Source organism: Acinonyx jubatus, chromosome X (assembly GCF_027475565.1).
Source record: "Acinonyx jubatus isolate Ajub_Pintada_27869175 chromosome X, VMU_Ajub_asm_v1.0, whole genome shotgun sequence".
NCBI lineage: Eukaryota > Metazoa > Chordata > Mammalia > Carnivora > Felidae > Acinonyx > Acinonyx jubatus.
This window is the reverse complement of record NC_069389.1, coordinates 123,538,952-123,549,888: the sequence shown is the minus strand read 5'-3', so window position 1 is coordinate 123,549,888 and position 10,937 is coordinate 123,538,952. Positions and strand designations below refer to the sequence as shown.

The window sequence follows — 10,937 nt, the reverse complement described above, 5'->3', positions numbered from 1 at the left end:
TCAACAGTGGCTTGACCAACAGGGCTCCATACTCTCCCCAGCACAATGAAGAGCCATACTCTTCAGCGTTGTTTAGTCAGCAAGAAACTCCTCCCACCCAACGGTAGTCCTGGGGTGACTCAGACATCTCAATGCATGACCCCACCACATCCGGGGACAGGGAGAGAGGAGTAAAATGTGAGGGAGGTCCAAATTATCTTGTTAGAATAAGGAGGAGTTACCTCAACTCCCCTTAGAGAGCCTTCCCAAAGTGAACTCGCATCCTTCCTCATCTTCCTTGGTTCATTTGTGGTGGATCACATGGCAGAGAGAAGGTGTTTCTTCCAAGCCCCTCCCCATGCCCACCGTATTCGGTGGTTTCTTCTGTTCTCCCCAACTGTCCATCACTACCTGGTTTTTGTATGTTTTAACTAAAATCCTTCCAAGTGTATGAGGTCCTATTATCATCCCACTTTCTGCCAACAATGGCCTTAAGACCATTCACTATGTGGCAGCCATCAGGCAACTTTCCGTGTGTGTGTGTGTGTGTGTGTGTGTGTGTCTGTGCATGTGGTTACTGAATATACTTTGTGGAGGCCTTTACACCCTGCACACATTTATGTTTCTGTTTCCAAGAAGCCTCAGATTAGTATCATCAGAGGCCTCTCCCATGGCCATGGTTGAATTAAGCCTTTGGCTGTGCCACAGGGGTGCCCTACAAATGAGGATTAGGATCTTTTTTGGTCACAGAGACAGCAGCAGCAGCAGCATTTTATAAATGTCCTAGTGTATTAATCAGAGTTCTCCAGAGAAATAGAAACAACGTATGAGGAATTGTCTCACATGATTGTGGAGGCCGAGGAAGTCCTATGACCTGCTGTTTGCATCCTGGAGGCCCAGGAAAGCCAGTGGGGTGATTCAGTTCAAGTCTGAAGGCCTGAGAACCAAGGGAGCTGATGATATAAATCCGGGTCTAAGGGCAGGAGAATATGTGATGAGAGGTCTCAGCTCTAGTGAGACAGAAAAAAAGAGGTAAGTTACTCTTCCTTCTGCCTTTTGTTCTATTCAGACTCTCAACAGATTGGAAAAGACCCACCCACACTGGGGAGGACAATCTACTTTATGGAGTCCAGCGATTCAAATGCTAATCTGACAGAGAACAAACTGAGGGCTGATGGGGGGAGTGGAAATGGGTGATGGGCATTGAGGAGGGCACTTGTTGGGATGAGGCACTGGGTGTGTTGTATGTAAGGGATCAATCATGGGGATCTACTCCCGAAGCCAAGAGCACACTGTATCCTTTATATGTCAGCTAACTTGACATTAAATTACATACTAAAAAAAGAGAGAAACAAATGCTAATCTCATCTGAAAATACCCCCGCAGAAATAACATTTGCCCAGAAATAACATTTAATCTGGGCACCCCATTGCCAGTCAAGGTGATACAAAATTAACCATCACAAGGTGGGTCACACATCATACATCACAAGGGTCATCACAAGTTGGTGTCAACTTGACACCCATACACATATCCTTAAACCATACTTAATCTCAAATAAGACAATAACAAGGTCATAATTCCCACTAACATGATATAACTATCCTGGATAGAGCCAAAATGCGCTTACCCTTTCCCCAGAAGCGGCGTTAAAGTCTTTGAGTGATGATATTTGCTCGTCCCCTTGATACCCCATAACTTAAGTACTATAACTTAAAAGTAACAAAACTTAAATACTATGGTATAAAATCAATACATATCATGTCACATGATAAGAGAGTAAGAGAGGAAAGGAAACACACACACACACACACACACACACAAACACACACACAGGTATTCATAAGGAGGAAATACTCATGACGATTACAGTCCTTGTTTCTGTAACTGGTAGCATGGTTATAGTTGCTACCTTCTTTCACTGCCCAGTTTGTATTCTCTTTGCCTTTAGCAACCATCTCAGTTGTTTTTTACCTGGTGGGGTAATTCCAACCTTCATTTAAGCCTCTTGGCCATTAGTAGTCCTGCCTGGATTGGGTTGTTGTAGTTTTCCATTGACCTTAACCACAGAGCATAATACTAAGAGACTTATAATAACAAGAGACACCCTTATATCTCTTGCACTTCAGTCTTCCTTGCCTCCACTCCTTGTGGAGTAGCAGTCCAATTTCCCCTGGCAGTCAGAATCAATCACCCCAGCCAAGACAGGAACCCTCTTCTTTGCCTGTTGATTCACAGGCATGAGGAGCCCAAAGTGGCTGAGTGACAGTCTTAACTTTCAGTTCAGTGGAATCATTATTGTGTCTCCTGATAGAAGCATCCCTCCCTCTGAAACTAAGACTGCTAGGCCAGCAGAGCATAAAGTTGTGGGAAGAGGAAGCCAAAAAAAATTGCTAGTGGATCACTAGGGGTAATAAGGAGTGGTGCCACTTCCATTTCCACCCCTTGATTCCTGGACCCATGAATCCTGGCTATGGGAGAAAGAGCACCATTTACTGGATGTTGATTCAGAGTATATACAGCTTTCTGGAAAAGTTTGCTCTAGCCCTGCAAGGTATTGCCACCTAGCTAGCACTGTAACTGAGTCTTCCAAAGGCCATTCCACTCTTCTATCAAGCCAGTTGCTTCAGGAGGGTAGGGAACATGGTAAGACCAGTGAATTCTATGGGCATGGGCCCATCGACACACTTCTCCTCCTCCTCCTCCTCCTCCTCCTCCTCCTCCTCCTCCACCTCCTCCTCCTCCTCTACCTCTTCCTCCTCCTCTACCTCCTCCTCCTCCTCCTCCTCCACCTCCTCCTCTTCCTCCTCCTCCTCCACCTCCTCCTCCTCCTCCACCTCCTCCTCCTCCTCCACCTCCTCCTCCTCCACCTCCTCCTCCTCCTCCACCTCCTCCTCCACCCCCTCCTCCTCCTCCTCCTTGTCCTCCTCCTCCTCCTCCTCCTCCTCCTCCTTCTTCTTCTTCTTTGACTCACTTCTTTTGCTGTGAAGTGAGTTCCTTTATCAGAAGCAACGTTGTGTGGAATGCCATGAGGGTGGATAAGTCACTCTGCAAGTCCACAGATGGTGGTTTTGACAGAAACATTGTGTGCAGGGAAGGCAAACCCATATCTTGAGTAAATTGTATTCCAGTAAGGACAAAATACAGCCCTCTCCACAATGGAAGGGGTCCAATGTCATCAACATGCCACCAGGAGCTGGTTGATTACTCTGAATATCGGTGCCATTTCAAGGATTCAGTGTCGGTCTCTGTTGCTGGCAGATTGGACACTCAGTGGCTACAGCCAGGGCAGCCCGGTGAGTTGAAGTCCCTGTCGCTGAGTCCATGCATCACCTCCATCCCTGCTACCATGGCCACTTTGTTCATGAGGCCATTGTGCAAACACAAGACTGGCTCGGGAAAGAGGCTGACTGGAATCCATAGGATGGGTCACCCTATCTGTTTGATTATAAAAATTATCTGCTAAAGTCGCTCTTTTGTGAGCATTTACATGGGACAAAGATGCCTTCGTGCTTTTTGCCCATTGAGAAATGTCTTTTCCCCAAGCTTCTTTGTCACCAGCTCTTCAATGATGCTCCTTCCAAATCCCTCACCATTCAGCCAAACCATTGGCCAGGGCCCACTGGCTGGTATATAATTGAATGTCTGGCTGTTTCTCCTTCCAAGAACAGTGAACAACCAGGTATACTGCCGGGATCTCTGCCTATTGGGAGGGTTCCCCTTCACCACTGTCCCAGAGGGTGTCCTAGACTGGAGCTGTTGTGCCACACCTGTCCACCTGTGGGTCATGCAGAACCACCTGTAAACCAGGCGCAAGTCTTCTCTTCCTCTGTCCACTGATCATAGGGAGCTCCTCATGAGGTCATAGGTGCAGGCTGGGACGGAGAAAATCATGTAGCAGGTGTGGAGACTGTGGGCATTTGGGCCACGTTTTCACTTTTTTAAAAAAAATTTAAGTTTATTTATTTATTTTATTTAAGTAATCTCTACACCCAGTGTAAGGCTCAATCTCACGACCCTGAGATCAAGAGGCACATGCTCTTCCGACTCAGCCAGCCAGGTGCCCCTGGGCCATGTTTTTACTTCCTCATGCCTTCAGGACCTGCTCAAGCCTGGTTACATGTACACCATTTCCATTTGATGGTGTCCATGCCCAATTTTATGGCTTGGCGGACCAGATAACAGCCAACTTATGATGGGCAGCTCTAATTGCACGGTAACTTGGTGGCCTGTTGTCAGGTGTTCAGTCTCTACTAAGGCCCAGTAGCAGGCCAAGAGCTGTTTCTCCAAAGGAAAACAGATGGTGCACGGCCTTGCTCCAAAATCCTAAAGGTCTGTGCTGTGATTCACCTAGAGGTACCTGCCAAGGGCTCCAAACGGCATCCTCAGCTGCCACCGATACCTCAAGCACCATCAGATCAGCTGGATCACGTGGCAGAGTAGATTGCACAGCCACCTGGGCTGGTTGCAGAGCCTTCTTTTGTTCTGGGCCGCCCTCAAAACTAGCAGCTTTTCAGGTCACTCAGTAAATGAGTCGTCGGAGTAATATACCCAATGGTGACTACGTTGCCTCCAAAATCCAAAGAGGCCCAGCAGGTGTTGTGGCTCTTTTTCTGGTATGAGAGGGGCCAGATGACTGCTTCGGATTATGTGTCTCCCTCTCTCTCTGCCCCTCCCCTGCTCGTGCTCTCTCTCTCTGTCTCTCTCTCTGTCTCTCAAAAATAAATTAACATAAAAAAATTTTTTTTAAAAGAGGGGCCAGATGCAATAACTTATTTGCTCAAGCAATGAAACCACATCTGGTACAGCAGCTGGAGTTGAAGTCACCACCTGGTTGAGTTTACGATAACATACTGTCATTCTCTAAGATTCACCTGTCTTCTGCACAGGCCAGATAGGAAAGTTGAATGGGGATGTGGTGGGAATCACCACCCCCGCATCTTTCAAGTCCTTGATGGTAGCACTAAATTCTGCAATCCCTCCATGAATGTGGTATTGCTTTCAGTTTACTATTCTCCTAGGTAGAAGCAGTTTTAGTGGCTTCGACTTGACCCTCATCCCAAGGTCACAGGAGCCATGTGTAGTGGCAAAGAATGTCGATTTCAATTATGCATTCTGGAACTGGGGACATAACCGCAGGATGGGCTTCAGAGCCCACTGGGCCCACTGTGAATCATACCTAAGTTAAAACTCCGTGGATCACCTGACCTCCATCACCTCCTACTCTGACCGATCGGCCAGAGTGATGTTTTGGGTCTCCTGGAATTAGCATCAGTTCAGAGCCAGTGTCCAGTAGTCCCTGAAAAGATTAACTACTTCTCAATGTACTCTTACCTTAGTAAAAGGCCATAGGTCCTTTGGGGAAGGCTGGGAGAAAAAAAGACTAGGAGTTATAAATTTTCAGCAGGGTGCCAGGGACCCTCCTCAAGGGAAACTGGCCTCCCCTTCTTTCAAGCAGTTCCGGGTCTGTAAACTGGTTCAAGTATAGAAATTAAGTGAGGGGCCATGACTTTCTGCTTTTAATGATTCAGGCTAGACTGGTGTTCACTTGACCTAGATGTTTTTCCTTATACAGATTAATTTAGTAGGCTTCCTATTCCACTTCTAGTCACATCATGCTCAATTAGCCCTTACGCTAGGGTCTGCAGGAGTCGGGCTATTCTGATTGCTGGTTTGCATCTGCCATCCATTAGAGAAAATGTAGTCACCCCCTGCCTTTGGTGATTAAGTGTCACCCATTGATCCCTGCCACAGAGGGGCCTGATTACTCCCACTGCATTTGGGTTTCCCAATTCAGTGACTGCAGCTCCCTCTATGAGGTCTGACCAACAGAGGAGAGCAATCAAGGAGCTCTGCAAGGATGCTAATGCACCCTTCACAAATGCAGTCTTTACAGTATTTTTTTTAAACTTTTTTTAATGTTTATTTATTTTTGAGAGAGAGAAACAGAGTGTGAGCGGGTGAGAGGCAGAGAAAGAGAGTGAGACACAGAATCCGAAGCAGGCTCCAGGCTCCGAGCTGTCAGCACAGAGCCCGACCCGGGACTCAAACTCACAAACTGTGAGATCTTGACCTGAGTGAAGTCGGGCACTTCACCAATTGAGCCAACCAGGTGCCCCGTAGTCCTCCTCACAGTATTGGGGAAAGACCCTACCAGGGGGAGTGAGCAAATCCACTCTAACATTTCAACCCACCTGAGCCTTTTGATCCCTTCCTCTATACTAAAACGTGGTAGGTCCAGCATTTCTAATCTGTTCATGGTGAGCCGCCTTAAGGTCCATGTTGCAGCCAAACAAACAAACCTTTAGAGACCTTTCTAATTCCTGGAGATGCAATATTAAATGAAGGATGTCTGCTTAGTGAGCCCACGTCAATAAATTTGGCCCAATCCAATTTTATGTCCCTTCCACCATTGTCCCACACCCTCAGTATCTATTCCCACACATGCTCCCCAGATTTCTGTCTGTATAAATTAGAAAAGTCAAGTCATTCTTTTGGAGTGGAACATACCTCCTCATGTGTCACACTTTGTAACTTGCCTGTAGGGGCCTGCTGGGACTTGAGTCTACTTATAGGTCTAGAAGCAAAAAGGGGTGGTGGGGGTAGGTCCTGAAGAGAATCAGCATTATCTTGCATGGCAACTGCCTCGGGGAGGCCATTATGGTTTCCTTGGGCAATGTGTGGTTAATCCCCTCAGAGGCGGGTGGAGAGGCCCATACCACTGTGAGCTAGGAGGCTGCTGCCACTGGGGGTAAATAGGCCACTTCTTCTGGGGCTGGGGAGGCCATTTCCACTGGTAAAGAAGACTCATCAGAATTTAGGGGCTCAATGGGGCACCTGGGTGGCTCAGTTGGTTAAGCGTACGACTTCGGCTCAGGTCATGATCTCGCAGTCCGTGGGTTTGAGCCCCTCATCAGGCTCCGTGCTGACAGCTCAGGGCCTGGAGCCTGCTTCGGATTCTGTCTCCCTCTCTCTCTGCCCCTCCCCCGCTCACACTCTGTCATTCTCTCCCCAAAATAAATAAATAAATAAACATTTTATTTATTTTTTATTTTTTTCAACGTTTATTTTATTTTTGGGACAGAGAGAGACAGAGCATGAACGGGGGAGGGGCAGAGAGAGAGGGAGACACAGAATCGGAAACAGGCTCCAGGCTCTGAGCCATCAGCCCAGAGCCTGACGCGGGGCTCGAACTCACGGACCGCGAGATCGTGACCTGGCTGAAGTCGGACGCTTAACCGACTGCGCCACCCAGGCGCCCCGAAATAAACATTTTAAAAAAAGAATTTAGGGGCTCAATGCCCCCAGCCTCAGCAGTGTCTTCCCACATGTAGTCTCCGTCTCAACTTAGAGGATCCCATTGTTTCCCAATCAGTGGCCTCAGTTTCACAGCGGGCACACTTCAAGCCTGGGAGTTCAACTTGCATTATAGTTCAGTTAGTTGCACTTAGGTTCTGCATTTGAATTTTCAGCAGTTTTGGCTCTGTGGCTAAAGAACGTTAGGATTTCTTAAAGGGCACACATAGAAGCCCCTAGGCCGGTGATGTGGTGTTTGAGCTGGGAATTCAAATCTCTGAGCTCATCCTTCCATTTAACCACGTTCCCAAACCACATTAGGAGCTACCAACCAATGTCATTATATTTGTTAGTTTTCCAAAGAGGTTCAAAAGTATCATAGAAAAGTCACCCAGCTCCTTGTTTCTTATAAGTAGTTGATTAGGAGTAGCCAGTGCATATATTTTGCATATCTCTATCAGCTTATGTCACAGGCTACCAGTGTTCTCTTTGCTACCAGAAACAGTCATGAGCATCTTTAAATCTAATCAGATTGGAGCCAATTCCAGAAACCTCAGAACCAATTCCGAGAACCCATCCTTAAAATTCTGTTCCTCTAGAACCACTCCTGGTACCAAATCTGTATTAGTCAGGGTTTTCCAGAGAAGCCAAACCAACAGATAATTCATTCATTCAGATTAGATGATAGATAGATGATAGATAGATAGATAGGTAGATAGGATAGATGAGAATGGAAGCTGAGTGGTCCCATGACCTGCTGCCTGCAAGCTGAGCGGGAGACCCGGCAAAGCTGATGGTGTAATTCAGCCTGAGTCTGAAGGTCTGAGAACCAAGGGAGCTGGTAGCAGTGTAAATGCCAGTCCCAGGGGGCAGGACAAGGTGAGATGTGATGTCACAGCTCAACAGTGAGGCAGAGGAAAGGCCTGGGGGAGAGACCAAATTCCTCCTTCATTCCCCCACTTTTTGTTTCATTCAGGCTCTCAATGGATTGGACGATGCCTGCTCAACATTGGGGGTCTACTTTACTGAGTCCACAGATTCAAACGCTCATCCCATCCGGAAGTACCCTTGCAGACACACCCGGAAATAACGTTCTGTCAGGGTACCCTATGCCCAGGCAAGCTGATACATAGAATTAGCCATCGAACCCAGTGAATGAGCCGCTTTTAGGAGCGTGACCTCAGCATGCACATAGTCACCACTCTTTGACACAGGTGACTGCCCAGTGAGACTGTGTATTGCACAGAGTATCTGCCTTTCTCTCTATAGAATGGGGGCCAAAAACGTAAGTGACAAAGAAACCATCGATAACCGACTATGTCAAAATTTAAAAGTTTTGTTCTGCAAACAGTACCAATCAAGAAAGTGAGAAGACAACCCATAAAATGGGCGACTGTATTTTAAAATCATATGTTTGATAAGGGACTTCTATCCAGAACGTATCAATAGCTCTTGCAAGCGAGGAATGCCGTTATTCTTAGAAACGGGAAAGTTTGAGATTGGCAGACACTTTGTAAAACGATCCAACTTCCCTCAGCTTGCCACCCTCCACCCGCCATGTATCGATGGGGCAATTGAGACGCACCGAGGGACCACAGGGATACCGGCAGATTCTTTCCCTCAGTGCACACTTCTCCAAGTCCTAACCATGGTGGCCAGCGTCCCCACAAAGCTAAGGCAGCCACGTCTTGACCGCATTACCCGCGCCACATTTGCCCCTTTTTCTGTCCCCCCTTTGTCTGGCGTCACTCCACCTTCCGCCAACCCCACGCTCCTACTCTAACCCTCCGTCCAGAATAGGAGGGGCCTGTTTGCACAGGCGCGCGAGGGAGACTGAGTTGCGTCACGTACTAGGGGCGGGGCTTCGTCAGGGAGCCCTGGCTCTCCAGCGCTGCCGACGGGGTCTCCCTGGCGGCCTGTGGGCAGCCGGGCCAGCTTGGCGGGAACCAATCACATGCCAGAAACCTCACCAGAGGTCTGTCTGCAGAGGCGCCCTGGGCATCCCCAGCAGCCTTGCGCACGGAGGGGCGGAGCTTCGTGAAGCAGGCCCAGCGCCTCAGCGGTCGGCGGGGCGCGCGGTTTGGCGGCGGCCTCTGAGCGGGCGGGTGTGGGGGCCATGCGGGCCCCGGGCGACGGTGCGGACGGCGCGGACGGCGCGCAGATCCTGGACGACGGCGCCGGTGGTGCGACGGGTAGTGGTGGCTCGTCCAGTGGCCCCGGAAATCCCGGAGGCCGGGACGGCACCGCGACGTCGGGCACCGTGGCTGGGGAAGCTCCCCAGGTCGAGGGGGCATCGCCCGCCCCAAGGCAGGGGGGAGAGGCTTCGGCCTCAGCCTCGGCCTCCGGGGAAGCCTCAGAAAAGCAAGTGTTGGAATTGTATCCTTTCCAAGGAGCTCCCGAGGTCGGGGGGCAGTGGGGAATGGCCGGGAGGGGAGGCAGGTGGGGGCCCTGGTGGATGGGCGGGAGAGGTTTCGGGGACTTGCGGGGGCACAGAAGGGAAGTGGGGGGTGGGGTGGGGCCGAGGGAGGCTGGAGGAAGCAGCTGGGGGTGCCGTGATGCACGTTTCCTGAAGGGGCGGCCGAGGTGGTCTTGGGTGGCCCTAAGGGCGGTCTGGGGGAAGGCGGGCCTCCGATGGGCAAGGAAGCCTCCTCCATGAGGTCCACCCAGATATGCCTTAACCGAATGTCCACCAGTGCCCTCACGGTGCCTTTCCTGTGTTACGTGGATGCGGAGCTGACCTACCAGTACCTGACCTCGAGTGCCGAATGCTACCACGAAGCGGTTCACACGGAGCTCACAGTGATTGGCAGTGACTTGTTTATGTAAGTTCTAGAAGGGGCTGGCGGGAGGCAGTGGGGAGCTGAGGTAACCTCTGCCCGACGGACACTTCGGTTGGAGATGTGCAGACACCAAGGGCTTGGTCTAAGGAGGCACATGGGGCCCCGGGTCTGTGGCAGCCTCAGGGGTTGCTCTAAGGGAGACACGGAGGAGTAACCTTGAGGGGGGAGATTGGAGTGAGGAGGACCAGGAGTTCTCAAATCTAAAGTGATTTCCTTTTCCCCTTACTTTTAGCCGACTAACTGCTGAAGACCCTGTCCTCCTGCAGATTTCCACCGCCTCCTTGCTCAACCAGCTTTTCATGGTGGTGCAGACCATGCAGCACTTGGTGCCCGCGATTTTTTCTAGGCCTCGGCCTGGAAAAGGGGGCTGAGTCCATGACAGTATCCAGTGGAAGGCCATGTGCCCTTCCCCAGGGGCATGACCTTTGCAGTAGTTGCCACTTTATTTCTGGGGCTTGGTTATTTGCCTGTACTGGCCCTTGGGTGCTCTGTGCCCACTTGTTTTGGTTGCTGCTTAAAGAATACAGATAATAAAACTGAGTTAATGTTCCGTATCTGAGTTTCTTTTCAGCACCCAGATTTTCTTCCATGTGTCCTCAGGTTGGAGGGGAGGTTCTGGTTCTAGTACTCTAGTACAAGGCGATCGAATACAATTGACGAAATGAAAGGAAATTAAGATTGCTTGGGTCCTGTCATTCAACATTGACTACTGTCAGGATTTCAGAATACTCTCGTAGCTTTAGGGTTGTAGGAATACGTTAAATGTATAACAATCATAGCAAGGAGTAAGCTTTTTCAAGTTTAGCATCAGTTTTTAATTCC

General features: G+C 49.4%; 1 protein-coding gene across 1 annotated transcript; it reads left to right on the top strand.

Moving 5' to 3' along the window:
• Window positions 1–865: 865 nt before the first annotated feature.
• Window positions 866–10,665, top strand: LOC113598146 (cancer/testis antigen 1-like). Its single transcript, XM_027055354.2, has 4 exons — window positions 866–1,011; window positions 9,265–9,651; window positions 9,969–10,097; window positions 10,348–10,665. Exons 2-4 carry the CDS (start codon window positions 9,392–9,394, stop codon window positions 10,484–10,486), a joined length of 528 nt encoding a protein of 175 aa, XP_026911155.1. The 5' UTR covers window positions 866–1,011; window positions 9,265–9,391; the 3' UTR covers window positions 10,487–10,665.
• The last annotated feature ends 272 nt before the right edge of the window (window positions 10,666–10,937 follow it).

What these genes read in the sequence shown, in the direction of transcription:
- LOC113598146 (XM_027055354.2), top strand. Translation starts at nt 9,392, where the DNA reads ATGCGGGCCCCGGGCGACGGTGCGGACGGCGCGGACGGCGCGCAGATC. An exon ending in GAAAAGCAAGTGTTGGAATT is followed by an intron (nt 9,652 to 9,968) that starts GTATCCTTTCCA and finishes AATGTCCACCAG; the next exon opens with TGCCCTCACGGTGCCTTTCC. An exon ending in ATTGGCAGTGACTTGTTTAT is followed by an intron (nt 10,098 to 10,347) that starts GTAAGTTCTAGA and finishes CCTTACTTTTAG; the next exon opens with CCGACTAACTGCTGAAGACC.